At 40.9% G+C, this 20,541-nt stretch overlaps 1 protein-coding gene across 6 annotated transcripts in view; it reads left to right on the top strand.

Moving 5' to 3' along the window:
- The window catches only part of SF3B3 (splicing factor 3b subunit 3), a 58,419-nt gene that overhangs the window by 17,829 nt on the left and 20,049 nt on the right, over nt 1-20,541 (top strand). For all 6 annotated transcript variants that reach the window (XM_045443470.1, XM_045443469.1, XM_045443468.1 and 3 more), the window contains exons 9-15: nt 1,704-1,869; nt 4,995-5,090; nt 9,287-9,359; nt 15,163-15,314; nt 15,852-16,007; nt 16,962-17,117; nt 17,635-17,778. In XM_045443470.1, the coding sequence (XP_045299426.1) occupies nt 1,704-1,869; nt 4,995-5,090; nt 9,287-9,359; nt 15,163-15,314; nt 15,852-16,007; nt 16,962-17,117; nt 17,635-17,778 (943 nt within the window). The remainder of the gene's footprint in view (nt 1-1,703; nt 1,870-4,994; nt 5,091-9,286; nt 9,360-15,162; nt 15,315-15,851; nt 16,008-16,961; nt 17,118-17,634; nt 17,779-20,541) is intronic.

Raw genomic sequence — 20,541 nt, 5'->3', positions numbered from 1 at the left:
GGGTATCAGAAACATGTGCTATGGGTATTAATCATAAAGCAACCTATTTATCAAACAGTATTTACTGTGTTCTAAATAAGCACTTTGTTAATACAGTACATAACTTTTCCAGTGAGACTGTGCCATTATCCCATTTATACTTTGGGGAACTGGGTCACAGAATTTGTCAAATTTGTGAATTTGTGAAAGAAATTGATCACATACCTAAGTCCCAGATGATCTGATTCCAGAGTTCCTGCTCTAAAGCACAACACCATAGTTACAGAAGCTGCTTTGCCAAGATTTGGCCAAAGCAGGCTTTTCCTGTGATGGAGGTAGTGATCCCATCCTTCTGGTTACCTGGTAATTACTAGGCACTGAAGGTATCTTTGACAAGTGGCTTTCATTATCTGTGTATACACATCTTGCTTGAGGAAGGAATTTATATTAACTTTTATATGTTTATCTTATATTCTCAGTGCTTTTGTAGATTGTTCAAGGATAATAACCCTGTTTGGTTTTTTTTAAGTTTAGTATAGAATCTGATGTGTTTACCAAAAGTGTTTAAATGCTGAGGTTTATTTGAACATTTCTTGAGTACCTTATATATTTCAGATGCTGATTTAGTCATTTTATCTTCTAAAAAGCTACACTTGATACTGTTTTTTTTTTTTTTTTTTTTTTTAACATTTGTTTATTTTTGAGAGAGAGAGAGACAGCATGAGCAGGGAAGGGGCAGATAGAGGGTGACACAGAATTCGAAGCGGGCTCCAGGCTCTTGAGCTGTCAGCACACATCCCGACGTGGGGCTCGAACTCACAAACCGCAAGGTCCTGAGCCGAAGTCGGACACTTAATCGACTGAGCCACCCAGGCGCCCCTCCCTTGATATTGTTTAAAGTGCTCTGTATTGAAGGTCCTGGTATATTAAACATGACCAATAATTTGGTTTCTTTTTTAAATTGAGTTTCTTCCCAAAAGCTAAGTGCACACTCAGCATATGATGGTATATTTTTTTTAAGTAAGTTTTACACCCAACATGGGGCTTGAACTCCTAGCTTTAAGATTAAGAGTTGCATGCTCTACCATCTGAGCCAGCCAGGCACTTCCTGAATTCAGCAGTCTTTATTTCTTTATACCGTTCTAGTCTTTTTTTTTTTAGTTTTTAAAAAATTTATTTATTTATTTATTTTGAGAAAGAGCGAAAGAGTGAGCAGGGGAAGGGCAGAGAGAAAGAGAGAGAGAATCCCAAGCAGGTTCCATGCTGTCAGCACGAGCCTAATATGGGGCTTGAACTTAGGAACTGTGAAATCATGACCTGAGATGAAACCAAGAGTCAGATGCTTAAGTGACTGAGCCACCCAGACACCCTTTAATTTTTTTTTTTTTTTTTAATGATTATTTTCGAGAGAGAGATGGAACGTGAGCTGGGGAGGGGCAGAGAGAGGGAGACAGAGTCTCTGAAGCAGGCTCCAGGCTCTGAGCTGTCAGCATAGAGTCTGACATGGGGCTTAGACTCAAGAACAGCGAGATCACAACCTGAGTCACCTAGGTGCCCCTCTCCCATTCTCTTCTAAGAAAGAAGACCCCACTCAAACAGATGCTGACTCAGTATGCATGTTAGAATTTTGATAGGTAATTGTAAAGTGCTTTGTGAGGATTATATTTATGGCAAACACTATCTTTAGAAAGTGTTTAACTAAAGTCTTCTTTTCTTCTCCCTAGTTACTTATATCAAATTGCACATCTTGGAGATGATGATGAAGAGCCTGAGTTTTCATCTGCCATGCCTCTGGAAGAAGGAGACACGTTCTTCTTCCAGCCAAGACCACTTAAAAACCTTGTGCTGGTTGATGAGTTGGACAGCCTCTCTCCCATTTTGTTTTGCCAGGTGTGGGTCTTTCCAGTCTCTTCCACAATGAGCAGTGCCAGCCAGGTGTTTCTGAATATGAATGAGTTTAATGTTTTGTTTTTTAATTTTATTTTTAAGATTTATTTATTTTTGAAAGACAGAGACAGAGCATGAATGGGGAGGGTCAGAGAGAGAGAGGGAGACACAGAATCTGAAACAGGCTCCAGGCTCTGTGCTGTCAGCACAGAACCTGGCGTGGGGCTCGAACTCATGGACCGTGAGATCATGACCTTCGCCGAAGTCAGACGCTTAACCAGCTTAGCCACCCAGGCGCCCCAAGGTTTTTTTTTTTAATTAAGTTTTTTATTTATTTTGAGAGAGAGCACAAGTGGGGCAGGGGCAGAGAGGGAGACAATCCTAAGTAAGCTCTGCACCATCAGTGTGGTGCTTGACGCATGGCTGGAACTCAGAGCTATGAACCAGAATCATGACCTGAACAGAAACCAAGAGTTAGATGCTTAACCGACTGAGCCACCGCAGGCACCCCTAAATGAGTTTAAAGTTTTAACTCCAGTTAAATTAAGACCTGGTCTAAGAGTGAGGCACGGCAGCATGTCTGAGAAATCACAAGAGTGTAAGGTTGAAGCATTTAAAGGTGGATATTGGGGAACTAAAATCCATTACATAAATCCTTAGGCTTTTTTTTTTAATTTTTTTTTTTTTTCAACGTTTATTTATTTTTTTTGGGACAGAGAGAGACAGAGCATGAACGGGGGAGGGGCAGAGAGAGGGAGACACAGAATCGGAAACAGGCTCCACGCTCTGAGCCATCAGCCCAGAGCCTGACGCGGGGCTCGAACTCACAGACTGCGAGATCGTGACCTGGCTGAAGTCGGACGCTTAACCGACTGCGCCACCCAGGTGCCCCAAATCCTTAGGCTTTTAATTTTAAATATATAACTCATGTTCAGTCTAAAAATTCAAGCTATACAAAAGGTGAATGGTAAAATTCCTACCCCTAATCTTATTTTCAACTTTCTATCCACTGAGGATGCTGCTGGTAACAACTTCTTAGGATTGCTTCCAGGCATTTTCCCCGTATCATTGCATGTGCATGTATTTGTTTGGGTTATGTTTTTTTAATCCTAATAGGCTTATATACTTCAGTGTTCTGAAATTGACTTTTTGTCACTTAATAGTCTATGAATAACTCTTATCTTATTTTTTTTTTTTGTAAGTTTATTTATTTTGAGAGAGAGAGCCTGAGCAGGGGAGGGGCAGAGAGAGAGAGGGAAAGAGAGAGAATCGTAAGCAGGCTCTACACTGCCGGTGCAGAGCCTGATGGCGGGGCTCAATACCATGAACCACAAGATCATGACCTGAGCCGGAACCAAGAGTTGGACACTTAACTGACTGAGCCACCCAGGCACCCCTGTCTCTTATTTTAACACTCAATTTCTTCTTAAAAATCTCTAGAGACATTAGGATCAGTCAGTAACAGAACTTCTTAAAATACATCCTCTAAGGAGGAACCCAAGGTGGCCTAGGATGGGGACTCTGTCCCCTGCTGATGGTGCACTGTTGTAGCAGGAATTTTGTTATGCAATTGTGTCCTGGATTGCTGGGGTTTGAGTGAACATTAGGCGCCACCCTACCTTGTCAGGTTGATCACACTTCTAATAGAGGTTTGCTGTTGTATGCTGGAGAAACAAGTCTGTTCAGTCACTATTCCTGGTAAAATTAACTATTCTGAAATTAACTGGTTTTGTTCTTTCTTTTTGAGAAAGGATTAGCCCTGAGGCAATAGATAATAAATGAAATCCTAATTAAATTATGAGTGATTTTTTTCCCCTTGTTTCATTGGAATTTGAGGAAATAATAGTGTAAATAGTTTGTAGATAAGATAAAATTTATAGAAAGTTCAGGTATCTACAGCAGAGCTATGGGTATTTTGTGCCATGTATATCCTTACTAGTCTGGTGAGGCAAATGGATCTCTTCTCTGAGTACTGTTTTTAAATGCATATAGTAATAAACATAAGATAGCCAATAGAGCAAAATATTAAGCTGTGAAGAAGTAGTATATGTGCTTCCTTGTCAAGGCTTTAAATAACAAGATGGTGCATTTGAAATAGGTAAGTTAATTTATTTCAGCGAGAGATCAGTGTGAAGGCTGTATGCGCTCAACATATCTTTGTCCATGTTACAGTAAAGTTGTACTGCCTTCTAGACAAGAATTTTCATTTGAACTGGCCAGTTTGACAAAACTACAGTACAAATGATTGACCTCTTTGTGTATTGACCAACAAACGTACTGGAAAGCAGCTGGATATCTGGGATACCAACACATGACTTCCCCATCTGGTGGCTGAGCAGTCAGATGCAGTTACCCCGTAGTTGGTCAGCCACGTCATAGGAGCATCTGTAGATAGAGTAACTTTGATAATACATAGTCTAACAGATTTAGTAGATGTAATTTTTTTTTAATGTTTTTTTACTTTTTTTTAATTTTTAAAAAATTTTTAAAAATTTTTTAATACTTTTTTATTTTTTTTTTAATGTTTTTTTTTATTTTTGAGACAGAGAGAGACAGAGCATGAACGGGGGAGGGTCAAAGAGAGAGGGAGACACAGAATCTGAAACAGGCTCCAGGCTCCGAGCAGTCAGCACAGAGCCCGACGCGGGCCTAGAACTCACATACCGTGAGATCGTGACCTGAGCCGAAGTCGGATGCTTAACCGACTGAGCCACCCAGGCGCCCCAGTAGATGTAATTTTGAAGTAGTGATGAGTGGGATAATTGAAGGAATATAAATTTTAACATTATGAATAAGTATGATTTTTGTTGGTGACAGTCACAGATCCTGATAATATTATAGTTTATATTTTTAGCTGAAAGGAAATGGTAAATTTCATTTGGAGGTTATATAACAGTCATTTCACTAAGGAATGCTCTGCTAATTTGGTACAAGCCTTTTTTTCTTAAAGTTGCTGCTGCAAACTGATTTGTTTTTTGGAACGTGGGGGCTTTTTCCCTTGATTCCCCCAGGGCTAATAGCCAATATGTAAGTTTAGTAAATTAAAAAGTATTTTGTCCCTGAGAATAATCAAATTCGGTGTGACAACTTGGTACAAGTAGACATTTTTTGTCTTTTTCACTGTGCAGATAGCTGATCTGGCCAATGAAGACACACCACAACTGTATGTGGCCTGCGGTAGGGGACCCCGATCATCTCTGAGAGTCCTGCGGCACGGACTTGAGGTAAGATGGGTATTTTTAGATCATCTGCAGGGTTTGGAGAAAAGCATTGGAAAAGCAGCTTATAACTTTATTCTAATGAGATCAATGGTATATTTAGTGTTTCTATGAAAGAAAAAATGTTTTCTTTCCTATTTCCATAAAAGTTAGAGTTTAAATTTCCTGTTCTTTGACATGTTAGCACAATAGGCACATTTTAAAAAATTGGCAAGTGAGGATCAAAGGGGGAAAATAATCTTTACTGGTTCCAGGCTCACTAGTCATAACAGAGGATATCTGCATGGAACATTTTATTCCATTTTTTTTCTAGTCTTGGTCTGTGTTCATTGTTTTTAGATAATTATATCTTTTTACCTCAATGTATGCGTTTTTGTATCTTACCAAGTTTATTCTTTATTATGTGTTCTTAGGTTGTATTATTTTTAGTGTTTCTATAATATTCCACTATAGTGGTTGGATCAGAATTTATGTAATAAATCCTTTATTGTTGCATCTTTTAGGTGATATAGACACTCAGAACTTTCTTTTTAATTTTTTTTTAATGTTTGTGAATTTTTAAGAGAGAGAGCCTGCATGCACATATGTGGGGGAGGAGCAGAGAGAGAGGGAGACACAGAAGTAGGTTCCAGGCTCTGGGCTGACAGCACAGAGTCTGGCGTGAGCTTAAACCCACAAACTATGAGATCATGACCTGAGCTGAAGTCGGATGCTTAACAAAGTGAGCCACCCAGGTGCCCCCAAAATTATCTTTTCAAATGCTACATCTTCCTGCGATTCTAGGGTTCATGCTTTTTAGCAAGTTCCTTTAACTTGGTTTTGTTAGGAGCAAAACAAAGCTTCCTATGACAGTTTGCTTCATAGTTGAGGGTTGGCATGTTATAAACTCTCAATGGCCCACTGCCTGATTTTGTAAATTTTTATTGGAACGCAGCTAAGATGACCTTGGTTTTGAATTCTGGCTCTATCACTTAATAGCTATTACTAAGCTTTTGTTTCCTCTTCTGTAAAATGAAGTTAAGTACCTGCTTTAAAGATTGTTGTGTGAGTTAAGTGAGGTAATGCATATAAAGAAGCACTTAGCTCAAGCTCTGGCATACGGTAACAAGTATGTTACCTATTAACACTGTTAATGTGTTTCAGGGGGTGCCTGGGTGGATTAAGTGTCTGACTCTTGGTTTTGGCTCAGGTCATGGTCTCGTGATTTGTGGGATTGGGCTGTGCCGACAGCGCAGAGCCTGCTTGGGATTTTTTCTCCTCCCTTTCTGCCTCTCCCTCCACTTGTGTGCACGTGCTCTCGCTCTCTCAAAATAGATAAACTTTAAAAAGAATATATTTCTCTTTCAGAAATTTGAAGATTTTTTTTGGCTGTGCCAAAAATATCAGGCCACCAAATTTTTAATGACTCAAATCTAATTTAGACTAATAGTTTTTAGTTATTGCTCGTTGGATCCCATTTAGCATTTGGTGAAAGCAAACATTCTCCACCAAAAGTGCGTATGTGCATTATCAGAAAGTGTTGTCTACAGTAGAAGAGATAAAGGACCCAATTAAGAATCATTGTTTTTGAGTCTTCTGCCCCGTCCCAACTTTTTAAATTTAAAAAAATTTTTTTCATTCAGTTTTTGAGAAAGCACGACTGGTGGAGGGGCAGAGAGAGAGGGAGACACAGGATCTGAAGCAGGCTCCAGGCTCTGAGCTGCCAGCACAGAGCCTGATGTGGGGCCTGAACTCATGGACTGCGAGATCACAACCTGAGCTAAAGTCAGATCCTCAACCGACTGAGCCACTCAGGCACCCCTGCACCCTCCCAATTTTTTTTCCAATTCTATAAAAGATCTTGATTATACAGAAAAATATTTTGAAATTGTTGAACATTGCTTTGTTCCTGTATATCTATTTTTTTTTTTTTTAAATTTTTTTTCAACGTTTATTTATTTTTGGGACAGAGAGAGACAGAGCATGAACGGGGGAGGGGCAGAGAGAGAGGGAGACACAGAATTGGAAACAGGCTCCAGGCTCTGAGCCATCAGCCCAGAGCCCGACGCGGGGCTCGAACTCCCGGACCGCGAGATCGTGACCTGGCTGAAGTCGGGACGCTTAACCGACTGCGCCACCCAGGCGCCCCCTGTATATCTATTTTTTAAAAAATTTTTGGGGCGCCTGGGTGGCGCAGTCGGTTAAGCGTCCGACTTCAGCCAGGTCACGATCTTGCGGTCCGTGAATTCGAGCCCCGCGTCGGGCTCTGGGCTGATGGCTCAGAGCCTGGAGCCTTTTTCCGATTCTGTGTCTCCCTCTCTCTGCCCCTCCCCCGTTCATGCTCTGTCTCTCTCTGTCCCAAAAATAAATAAACGTTGGAAAAAAAAAAAAATTAAAAAAAAAATTTTAATGTTTATTTTTGAAAGACCGAGTGTAAGCAGGGGAGGGGCAGAGAGAGGGAGACACAGAATCTGAAGCAGGCTTCAGGCTCTCTGCTGTCATCACAGAGCCTGACATGGGACTCGAATTCATAAACCATGAGACCATGACTTGAGCCGAAGCTATTAACCAGCTGAGCCACCCAGGTGCCCCCCTTGTATACCTATTTGTTGAACTTTGTTGTTTAGCTTTATCGTGGTCTCATTTGAGCAGGGTCATTGTCACTATTACACTTGGTATAGAGTATCGCACACCTAACACTTAAGTTTTATTGTTGATGAAGTTTTCCACAGTTCTCCTGTTCCATGATTAGGTATTCCTATTATTTTATCAGTAAAGTAAAAAAAAAAGGTAATGCCTTTAATGGATATATGTGAGTTCTTTTTATAAAATGTGGTTACACAGTATAATATATTAAGCTGTCTAATTGTTTCTCGGTGGTTTTAAAAATAACATTTTTATTTTGGAATGGTCTTATATTTACAGAATAATTAGATATAGTACAGAGAGTTCAGGTATAATAACATACACCTAGTTTTCTCCTCTAGATCATTTCATCTCAGGTGTTTCATTTCCTCTCATGTTTGAGAACTTATAGGATATTGAGAGGCTTCTTGAGTCTAATCTTTACATTTTTTTAAAAAATGTTTTTATTGATTTTTGAGACAGAGACAAAGTGTGAGCAGGGGAGGGGCAGAGAGAGAGGGAGACACAGAATCTGAAGCAGGCTCCAGGCTCTGAGCTGTCAGCACAGAGCCTGGTGCGGGGCTCGAACCCACGGACTGTGAGATCATGACCTGAGCTGAAGTCAGACGCTCAACTGACTGAGCCATCCAAGCGCACCTTGAGTCTATTCTTATGGAACGTAAAAAATCTAATAGGAAGGGCAGAATAATTCCTGAAATTACTTTTTAGGATTTAGGAAATCACATAGGATCCCCTGTGAGGTGGTGATTGGGATTTCTATGAGAGCTTATAGGAGGGAGTGTGGACTGCCAGGCAAGAGGATAAGGGAAGATTTTTCCTAAAGGATGTGCCATTTGAATTGGTCCTTGAAGAGAGATGTGATTTGGCCTTAAGGGGGTTAGGAAGAGAAATGGGCTTAGATGGCTGTTTCATTCCACGCGCTCTCTTTTTGAGGAGGATGCAGGCATGGCATACCCAAAGGAAATGTATGGTTTTTGCTGCAGCAACTATCCTCCTGAACATTCCATCCCATTTTGCTAAAGTTTGTTATGGGGATCTCCAATATTTCCAAGCCTTTTTGGCTCTTAACTCTTTTTTTTGACAGAATATTTCCTTTCTTTCTTTTTTTTTTTTTGGTTAATGTTTATTTATTTTTGAGAGAACATGAGCGGGGGAGGGGCAGAGAGAGAGAGGGAGACAAAGAATCCAAAGTAGGCTCCAGGCTCTGAGCTTTCAGCACAGAGCCCAACGCGGGCCTTGAGCTCACCAGCCGTGAGATCATGACCTGAGCCGAAGTCAGGTGCTCAACCGACTGAGCCACCCAGGCGCCCCTGATATTTCCATTCTTTTAAAGATTTTTTTTTTTTTTTTCATTAGTAAGTAATCTCTACACTCAACATGGAACTCGAAGTTAAAACCCCGAGATCAGGAGTCACATGCCCTACCAGCTGAGCCTGTCAGGTGCTCCGGTTCCATTCTTTTAATCCAGCATGCAGTATGAGCGCTGCTGTATCAGAATCCTGTTATCAAGTGTAGTTGTAAGCAAGGAGCTAATTTCTATGCTCATTGGATCTGTGGTTTGTGTCCTCCCCTGTCAGGTGTCAGAAATGGCTGTCTCTGAGTTACCCGGTAACCCCAATGCTGTCTGGACAGTGCGTCGGCACATTGAAGGTAAGTAGCCCTTTCCCAACAGTCAAAATGTGGGTCTGGGTAACATCGACAGTAGAAGTCTTAGGAGGTTGCATTCATAATGTTTTTATATTGCTCCATTTAACAATATACTGGAAACTTTTTCTGGCCTGACACCATGTTTCTCAGGCTCTCTCATTCAGGATGCCTGCACCTTTTTGTATGCATGAGTAAGGGGTGCATTAGGGTGGCTGTTAATACATCTACACTCCCGTATTGTAGAGCTGTCATACGTGTTGTTCTTTGACCATATTCATCCTGTTGCATCCGTGTAAGAGGTGTGGTGTGAGGGAAAGTTTTTTGCTTCTTCAGTTTTCTTCAGCAGCTTTCTCCTGTTGTGCTGAAACCATGGTGAAGTTGAAGGTGTTGTCCTAGGTATTAAGAGATTTAGTTAAGCTTATTAATCAATTAGTCCTGCTCAATGGGTGGAATTGTGCTTAAGGGAACTGAAGATTGAGATTGAATGGAATCATAATTTTTGAATGGGTGGAAAAGAGTGGATGGAGGAAAGAGGAGTCTGAGTTCTTGGATAAAAATGGTCACCTTTTCCTAAAATTTTGAAATTTAGGTAAAAATGCAAAGCAGTGTGACAGCAGGATATTCTTGAATGAGTTGAATTTGAGGAATGAAACTTAATTCTCATTTTCCCTTGGATTCTCTGTGGGTGTAGGTCATTTCTATTCTTAGACTTCATCTTCCTCTTGTTCCCTCAGGAATGTGGGCCTGGTGAGATCACCCTGGCCAGCATAGAAAGCTTTTTCAAGAAAACAGCTGGAAATCTTCCTGATATTTTGATGTCCTGATATTTTGATGTTCTGATGTTTGATTTTATGGGAGTTGGGAAATGTGTAGGAGGGAAACCTCGTTTATTAGTAGAATGCACGTTATGGTGGATTTTGTTTTCATGTGGGTGTTTGAACCAAGTCTGAGTTGAGTAGATAGAAAAACCAAATAGGAAATTAGTAGGTTTATTTTTGCTAGAAGATAATTAGTAGATGACTGATTTTGATTTTCCCATTTTGTATAATTTCTTCGTAAAGAAACTAGTCAAATTGATGTTCACCTTTAGCTTGGTGGCTGGTTGGTATTACAACTCCTGATGAAAACATTGCCTACACTCTGAATTTTTTAAGCCTTTGAGATAAAACTTAGTATTCCTCTTTCTTGTTTTGTTTTCTAGTACTTGAACTTTATTTTAAAGTAGTTTTAGATTTACAGGAAAGTTCCCCCTCATTTTTATGATGAAGGCAGAAAAATTAGGAGTTGACTCTTTCAAGATAGTGCGTTGAGGTAATAGTCTGACAACATGGTCTCTGAGCTTCCAGTCCAGTGTTCCTTTGACTAACGCTGAAGTTGGAGTCAGTCGGTCTTGCTGGTCTTTAGGATAAGTTTTATACTCTCATCGTGCAGTGCAAGTGTCCACCTTGTACTTAGTAATTAAGAAAGGATTGGATCTCTACTCTCAGAGCCCTTGCCATCTAACACAAGAAGACAAGTACACAAAACTGCTATGTGTTCTGATGTAATGAAAGGCGCACAAGCATGTTGCCAGGACAGGTTAGAGGAGAGGGAATTGGCATATGTTGGAGAATCAGAAAAGACTTTTTTGGACAATGCTTGATGAGTTAGTGATAAGCAGTATGTTGCATGATGGAACTTGTAGTTGAATGTTTTTCATATCAAGTTTTAGGAATTGACTACATCCTGATAAATTTCACTCTTTAGAAACTATAATTTGGGTGATCACCCACAAAAACAGGTCAGGTTCTCTCTGTTCATTCTCTTTGCAGATACTCCAAGTTACTGTTGTGTGACTATCCCACATGTCCACACATGCTGTAGTGTTCAGGCAACTACTAACCTTGGCTGGTACTTGGTGATGCACACTACCAATACCAAGCCTTTTTTTCTCTTCCACAGGTGGCTGGTGAAGGTGCTGATCACCACAGGTGTGTACATACTGCTAGGGTCTACCATGGGGTCTTCTAGTTTACCCAGGGAGAGGGATTTGTACAAAATATTAAGACCGCCCTGAAGGCATCTCAGAGGGTAACTTTGAAATTGGCTGTTCATGTGCATTGTAGTGATGACACACCCATCTGCCTATATATTAAATGGTTGGAGGCAGGAATCGGCTTCCCTTACTTTTTCCCTAAGTAGAAAGTACGACTAATGTGTCTTTCACTAAAGCTGAAAGAACCTGTAGCTAGAAAACCTTAACTCCGTACTCTCCTTTGGTGATTCATATGTTCCAGGTGTACTGACTCAAGCCCTGGAGTAAGCCACCTATTTTTGTTTTGTTTTGTTGTGTTTTTTTTTAGTATAATCAGGACTGCTGAGGCAAGACAGGCACCAAATAGAGTGTAAAGTGAGAATGAGACACTGGAAGCTTAAACCATCTTTGGTCACTCAGCATCTCTGGTCCCTCAGTTTTGGAGTGAGCTGTGTTTTGAGCTTCAGATGCCAACACAGAGGAAAGAAGAATGCATTCCTTCCCCTGTGGGCTGCTTCAGCAGTGCTCAGATAAAAGTCCTCTTTAAGTGAGACAAAGATGCATTCTCATACCCTAATATGATGGCATTGATGTTCTTTTATGTGAAACTTGTAACTTCTGGAAAAAGGCAACATGGATGTATCTGGTCATTTCCCTTGATTTTGTTTTGAACTCCCAATTTTAAAAAAAAAATTTTTTTTTTTTTCAACGTTTATTTATTTTTGGGACAGAGAGAGACAGAGCATGAACGGGGGAGGGGCAGAGAGAGAGGGAGACACAATCGGAAACAGGCTCCAGGCTCTGAGCCATCAGCCCAGAGCCTGACGCGGGGCTCGAACTCACGGACCGCGAGATCGTGACCTGGCTGAAGTCGGACGCTTAACCGACTACGCCACCCAGGCGCCCCTGAACTCCCAATTTTTTTTTAAATGTTTGTTTTTGAGAGGGAGAGAGAGAGTGTGCGCGCCTGTGCATGTGAGCTAGGGAGGAGCAGAGAGAAAGGGAGGGAGGGAGGGAGGAAGAGAGAGAGGGGGAGAGAGAGGAAGAGAGAGACAGAGAGAGAGAGAGAGAGAGAGAGAGAGAGAGAGAGAGAGAGAATCCCAAGCAGTCTCCACGCCATCAGCGTAGAGCTCAGTGCAGGACTCGATCTCACAAACCGTGAGGTCATGACCTGAACCAAACTCAAGAATTGATTACTTAACCAACTAAGCCACCCAGGTGCCCCCTGAACTCCAACTTTTAACCTGTAACTTCCTTAGGACATGAGCAATTAGCCGGCTATAGGTCCTCCTGGATATAGAATGGAAAGGGTAGAAGTTACAGTGTGCCTAGTATTCCTAGGGTAATGGATATTTTGAGGAAATCTGTGATGTGAAGCTCTACTGCTTGTTGAATTGCTCAGCAAATGTATGTAAATCCCCTGAGCATCTCTCTATTTTTGTGTCTGAACAGTATGGGGCCTTGGGTCAAAGGGAAGATAAAGTCCCAGGCAGCTTTCCTTCCTCTCTCCCTTCATTCTCTTGCATGTAAGTCAAAATTTGCGTGGTCTCTTTGCTGAAGTTCCTCCCTTTCCCCTTGATTGAAGGAAGAGACCAGAAATCCTGGCCAGTTAACAGCCCTTTGATGTTTGGCTTTAATTTGTTCTGGCATAGTTTTTAGGATATAAGGTTTCAGTAATGAGAGTGTGGGAAAAGACATAGTATTCATGTAATATTAAAATTAAGTAATTCCTGTTATTTTTACACACTGTTATTTTTACACAATAGAAACTTCCAGTTCAAGAACAGCTGGAGTAAAGCTTCCACGTTTGGCGTTGTGTGGAGATCGATTTTGGTTTTGTTGTAAACTGTTAAGACATCCATTTCAGGGGCAACCATGTCCTTACTTACATGGTCCTGGTCTTACAAAGTCATTTTATAAGGTGTCCCCAAAGTATTTGATACATCTTGACAATTGTAACTAAAATAATCTAAAACCAGCATATCTACTTGTCCGTTGTTACTCCTTATGATTTAGAACTTGAACCTTACTCTGGATTCCTGGTGTAGCCGTTAGATTATACCCATTGGGAATGATCTTTGATCCTTGCCTTTCAGCCACTCAGTACACACATGTATTATTAAGGAAAAGTTTGGAAAACCTTACTCACCCTTACTGTGTGAGTAATTTCATGTGTGAAACAGTTTCATAAAATATATTTATTTCTATATATTTCTATTTAAAAATGCTGATTACAGCCCACCAAATTGACTACGTCCTGCTCATAGGGCAGAATACTGCTGTAGGCTACACCAATGATACATCTTCAGTTGGTCTCTTTTTCTGTAAAGAACACTGATTATGCTGAACTAAGTGAATAATCTTGGTTCACCTGAACCACCTTTGGAGCAATCAGAATCCATACTGTGTCCTTGTCATGTGTGGGATGGATCAGCCCTAGGGTGTTGAGCTCTGACAAGGGCTCAGGCACGCAGGGTCCTATAGCTACTTCTATGAGTAAGGTAGCCACTCTAATTTAGTACCTTGTCTACTTGTCATTCAGTCCCCTGTTGACCTGATTTCTGTATGAGGGGGAGACAGAAAGGGGAATTGATACAGAAAATTCAGAAGTAAAATAGAAAAATCTTAACCCTTCCTTAAAAAATAACATACCTTTCTCTATTCATCATTTGAAAAGTTTTATGCCAAACATTGTACTGGGTGTGGGAGATGCACAGAGGTGTTTTATGTGTAGGAGGGAATATATATGGGAAACAGGTGGCCTTTAACTGTGGGATCTGTATGAGAAACTTCTGGGAGTGCCTGTATTCAGATCCTCTGACTTGGAGAAACTCATTTGTGTTTATTCATAACTGTGTTTCGTTAAATGAAAAGCAAATCCTAATAGGGTTGTTCCTGACCACTGAATAGTTGCATTTAAAAATTTTTTTTTTTTTTTTAATATTTATTTATTTTTGAGACGGAGAGAGACAGAGCATGAACGGGGGAGGGTCAGAGAGAGGGAGACACAGAATCTGAAACAGGCTCCAGGCTCTGAGCTGTCAGCACAGAGCCCGACCCGGGGCTCAAACTCACGGACCACAATCATGACCTGAGGTGAAGTCGGGCGCTTAACTGACTGAGCCACCCAGGCGCCCCAATAGTTGCATTTTTAAATAATGAGAGTAGAAAGGTTAAGGGCTGACAGTATAAACAATAAAATGCTTCCTGGTTAATGCTCTTATCTCATTTTAATTGGGATATCCTAGGATTCGCTGTTTTAAGCCTGAGGGTGACAGTCTCATTGAAGCTTAAGTAATCTGTTTTATTCATCAGGTATTATGTTCCCACAGAATCGGTTTTTGGAAGAGGCTGGGGACCTTTCCTAGTTATAACAATTATCTTTAAGAATGGATTGTGATGGGCATCTAGCACAAATAAATAAGCTCTAAGTTCAGTATATGTAAATAATGTAGTTTTCAGAATTTCCTCCTGCCTGGTTCCCCTGCTTTGTCCTCTTGGATTTTTCCAGCAAATGTCTCAAGAAAAATTGATTTTCAGAGGTGTTAGGGGTGGGCATATGTACTCAATGTATTCAGGCCTTTGAGGAAGCAAAGTGTATCTCTAGGGTGTTACTATTTTCAATTATCCTTTGGATCATCTTGTGCTGTTTGCCACATGAGTCTGTGTGATGACTACACATAGAAGAAGTTCATTGGAAGGTTTCTGAAGAGAAAACTTAGTATATCTCATTTGGCTTTGTAACTAATGAGTTCTTAGCTAACCAACTCCTCTTTACTTTCCTTTTTGCAGATGAGTTTGATGCCTATATCATTGTGTCTTTCGTGAATGCCACACTTGTACTATCCATCGGAGAGACTGTGGAAGAAGTGACTGACTCTGGGTTCCTGGGCACAACCCCAACCTTATCCTGCTCCTTGTTAGGAGATGATGCCTTGGTACAGGTCAGGATTCCCAGAGAGTTATTCACCTTACTTTATCCTTTCACTGTGGTGTAGACTGCTGTGCTTACATTAATGAGCTTTTAACTCTTTTTTTTTTTTTTTTAAATTTTTTTTTTTTTTTTTAACGTCTCTGAGACAGAGAGACAGAGCATGAATGGGGGAGGGTCAGAGAGAGAGGGAGACACAGAACCCGAAACAGGCTCCAGGCTCTGAGCAGTCAGCACAGAGCCCGACGCGGGGTTCGAACTCACAGATCGCGAGATCATGACCTGAGCTGAAGTCAGAGGGAGACTTAACCGACTCAGCCACCCAGGTGCCCCACTTTGAACTCTTTTGAAGTGAACATTGCAAACATGAACTTAGGTTAATTTGACCTGTCTGGGGCCTAGTGATTCTTTTTGTCATTGACCCGATTGGTGCCTCAATGCAGTGGTGCCAGTTCGGACAGGAGGGACCCATCTGGTAAGGGTGAGGGTCATGCTGAGTACAGAGTCACATTGCTAAAGTCAGTTTCCTTCTTCTTGTTGCTGACTGTAGGTGTATCCTGATGGCATTCGGCATATAAGAGCAGACAAGCGAGTCAATGAGTGGAAGACCCCTGGGAAGAAAACGATTGTGAAATGTGCTGTGAACCAGCGACAAGTGGTGATTGCCCTGACAGGAGGAGAGCTGGTCTATTTTGAGATGGATCCTGTATGTTATTTTATCATTCATTGTGGAACTTAGTGTTAGGATCCAGAGGTAAAGATGAGAGTTGTAGTTCAGTATTCACAAAGAGAATTGAGGAGGGAAAGTGTTCACAAGCAAATCCAGCCCAGTGGGGATGGGATAGGGAGGCTAAGTTCATGTTTTAATTCTTTTTTTTTTTAATGTTTATTTTTGAGAAAGAGGGCATGAACAGGGGTGGGGCAGAGAGAGAGGGAGACGCAGAATCTGAAGCAGGCTTCAGTCTCTGAGCTATCAGCACAGAACCTGATGTGGGGCTCAAACCCATGAACCGTGAGATCATGACCTGAGCCACTGTTGGATGCTTAACCAACTGAGCCATGCAGGTGCCCCTCATGTTTTAAATCTAACTAGAGTTATGAAGTTCCATCTTAGCAATGAAATATTTTATTCTCTTGCCTTTCACATTCTACTTTTCCAACATATATTGGCTAAAGGTTTTAATTTTTACAATCTGAAGCCATTTCAGAAATATTCTTTTGCTTTTCTGTATGGAAGGATATTGGGTATACTTATCATGCTCTCAGCAAAGTTTCTGGATGTGGTCAACCTGTATAGTCTAACTGTACCTCTGGTTGAGATTTCTTTAAGTATTCGAATTTGAATTCATATTTGAATTATCTTTTATCCAAAGTGTTCTCATGAACAGATGAATAGTTTTCTATATTTCTATTTCCTGAGAGCTAGGTTGGTTTAGAAAATTTGTAACATATTGTATTTATTAAAGACAAAAACATTGTGTTGTCTCTTGATTGTCTCATCAGTTTTGCTTGCTCCTGGCCTTATGTAGAGAAATTCTTGGTCATTGATTATAGCAAGAAGGGTGAGAGGAAGCAAAAAGGAACTTAACAGTCCTTTCCCAGGCTCAGGGTTTAGGGGCAAGTGGGAGTCGTTTGTGACCTCTTTTTCTTACTTCTGTAGTCGGGACAGCTGAATGAGTACACAGAGCGGAAGGAGATGTCAGCCGATGTGGTGTGCATGAGTCTGGCCAATGTGCCTCCTGGAGAGCAGCGGTCTCGCTTCCTTGCTGTGGGGCTGGTGGACAATACTGTCAGAATCATCTCCCTGGACCCCTCAGTGAGTGTCACCCTTGACTTCAAGGGTCTTCCCATTGGAAACTGAGCTGCTGGCTCACTCCTGATGGGCATCTCTGAAGTTGTCTGGGCTAGACCCTGAAATCAGCATCTGCCACTTCTGATTATCATAGCAGCACACCTGGGGAGTGTTTGTGAAGATCCTGATGGCAGACTACTAAGTGTTGTTTTGCCTTAAGCCTTGTTTCCCGTTTGTAGTGAAAAAGAAACAAAAAAACCCAAGACTGCTGAAAAGGACTTGGACTTGGCTCCAGGGCCTTAGATGACTTTTAAGAGCTGCCTTTGCTTATTTACCTTTACCATTATCTACTTTTACAGAAAGGAAAGCATGGTTCTCTCCAGAGCTTATTCTAAGATTTGGTTTAACTAGTGTTAACCCATTTAAAGCTCACTATAGGATTCCCCTCCACAAGAAAGTTGTTTCTTCATTCTGAGAATTAGATTTTATTCCCCAAAATTGGTCATTTCCCCTGTTTTATTCTTTTCTCTTTCCTCCTTAGGACTGTTTGCAGCCTCTGAGCATGCAAGCTCTCCCAGCCCAGCCTGAGTCCCTGTGTATTGTGGAAATGGGTGGGACTGAGAAGCAAGATGAGCTGGGTGAGAGGGGCTCTATTGGCTTCCTATACTTGAATATTGGGTTACAGGTAAGAGATCTGAGGCTCACATTGAGGTCAGGCCTTCTTTAGCTTTTATGCACTCCTTGTTCTATATGGGCATTTGCTGTGCCTGTGGTTTCATTTTACCACCTCATGAAAAGTGAATGGTGCTGGTCTGTGTTCCACTTCTCTCCTCTCTAATTAGAACAAGTCAGGCCTAAAAAAATAAGTTATATTATATTATATTATATTATATTATATTATATTATAGTAACACTACAAGTTATTTGCAATCGTAAGTTTCACTATTTGAGACTGTAGCTCTAACAGATGTGTGGGTTGTTTTCTTTTTAGGCCTCGATTTTATTATCATGCTGAATACAACTTAACAGTTCTTTAATATCTGATACCTTATTCGTGTTCTGGTGTTTCTTGGTTTGTGTTGGTTTTGTTTTTTCCAAAAATGCTTTTACCTTTGGTTCTACTTCGGATCTGCATAAAGCTATCCACAGTTTGCATTTGCATGACCTATCCCTTTGTTTCTTTTATTTTTATTTTATTTATTTATTTATTTATTTATTTATTTATTTATTTAATGTCTTGTTTATTTTTAAGAGAGAGAGCGTGAACGGGAGAGGGGTCGCTCAGGCGCTGCCTCCCCCTTTGTTTCTTTTAATAACTGTCATACCCTAGGGGTGTCTGTGTGGCTCAGTTGGTTAAGTATGTGCCTTTTGCTTTCAGCTCAAGTCATGTTCTCGTGGTTGATGAGTTCAACCCTTGCATCAGGCTCTGCACTGACAGCAGTGCTTGGGATTCCCAAGCAGGCTTGGGATTCTCTCTCTTCCTCTCTCTCTGCCCCTCCCCTGCTCTCTCTCACTCTCTCTCTCTTTCAGAATAAATAAAAACTTAAAGAAAAATTGTCCTACACCTTTTTTTTTTTTTTTTTTTTAAAGAAACCAGATCATTTGTCTTGAAGAATTTCTGCCTTTTGGATTTGGCAGAGTCCTTTCTTGTGTGTTAATGTTACTGTTCTATCCTCTGTAATTCCTATAGACTAGAGGGTGGATCTAGAGCATGCTGTCCATTAAAAATATAACGTTAGCCCTGTGTAACTTAAATATTCCTGTAGCCATGAAAAAGGAACAGATGAAGTTAACTGTAATGTTTTATTTAAACACTTTTGTTTAAAATGTCATTTCAATTTGTTATCAGTATAAAAATTAAGATAACTTTGTTCTCTCTTTTTTAACAAAGTCTTTGAAATCTGATATTTTTATTTTTTGAATTTTTTTGAGGTTTAATTTTTTTTTAACGTTTATGTGAGAGAGAACGAACACAAGCAGTGGAGGGGCAGAGAGAAGGGAGATGGAGGATCTGAAGTGGGCTGTAAGCAGAGACCCCGATGCAGGGTTTGAGTTCACGAGCTGTGAGATCATGGCCTGAGCTGAAATTAGGCACTCAACCGAGTCACCACAGATGCCCCCCATGTTTGTTTGTTTAATTTTTTAATGTTTATTTTTTGAGAGAGAAAGAGAATGAGTGGGGGAGGTTCAGAAAGAGAGGGAGGCACAGAATCTGAAGCAGGCTCCAGGCTCTGCACTGTCAGCACAGAGCCCGATGTGGGGCTCGAACTCATGAACTGTGAGATCATAACCTGAGCTGAAGTAGGACGCTTAACCGACTGAGTAACCCAGGTGCCCCGATGTATATTTATTTTCGAGAGAGAGAGAGATAGAGTGCAAACGGAGAGAAAGGGAGATACAGAATCCAAAGTAGGCTCCAGGCTCTGAGCTGTCAGCCCAGAGCCCGATGCAGGGCTCAAACTCTTGAATCCGAGAGATCGTGTCCTGAACTGAAATCAAGAGTCAGACTCTTAACTGACTGAGCCACCCAGGTGCCCCCTGATATTTTGTATCTTATACTTAAGGACACATTATCTTCTCGTCAACCTTTTACCTAATAACAGTCATTGATGGCACATTACCTAGATTCATTATGTCATTAGGGACTGGGAAATGACAATTTTCTTTTTCATTCTTCATTTTATTAGCTGGAACTTTTCTCCAAAGAGGAAATTTGCCTATCCCAAAATACAGTTTGTAGAGGGAAAGGATAAGTAGTTTGTTTTTTCCCCTTTGTTTATCTGTTTTCACAGTAAGGAATTGGTGCCAGAGTAGTCTCCATTGGGGACTAATGAAGTAATTTTGTATTATTTTTTATTTTTAGTTTTTTTGGATAACCTGAACTTGCAGATTTTTATATATTTGTGCTTTAAACTATTGTCTTTTTCATTTGTGGATACTAAATTGCCTCTTTTTAGATGAGTAGAAGTTCCCTTATGAAGTTAGCTTTTTTGTCGTTTGAATATGACCCCATTCTCTTTGGGGCCTTCCTTCTGGCATAACAGAGTGCCCTATATACACTTGGAATATTTTTGCCCCAGCCCTGAATTAGCCAATTCTCTTCAGAGTCTTTTTTTTTTTTTTCAACGTTTATTTATTTTTTTTGGGACAGAGAGAGACAGAGCATGAACGGGGGAGGGGCAGAGAGAGAGGGAGACACAGAATCAGAAACAGGCTCCAGGCTCTGAGCCATCAGCCCAGAGCCTGACGCGGGGCTCGAACTCACGGACCGCGAGATCGTGACCTGGCTGAAGTCGGACGCTTAACCGACTGCGCCACCCAGGCGCCCCAGAGTCTTTTTTTTTAATGTCTGTTTTTAGGGAGCGAACATGCGTGAGTAGGGGAGGGGGAGAGAGAGTTGGAGAGAGAATCCCAAGCAGGCTTCATGCTATCACAGGCAGAACCCAAC

Source organism: Leopardus geoffroyi, chromosome E2 (genome assembly GCF_018350155.1).
Source record: "Leopardus geoffroyi isolate Oge1 chromosome E2, O.geoffroyi_Oge1_pat1.0, whole genome shotgun sequence".
In the NCBI taxonomy this organism is placed as follows: domain Eukaryota; kingdom Metazoa; phylum Chordata; class Mammalia; order Carnivora; family Felidae; genus Leopardus; species Leopardus geoffroyi.
The sequence above is the reverse complement of the archived record's forward strand: the minus strand, read 5'-3'. Positions and strand labels throughout refer to the sequence as shown.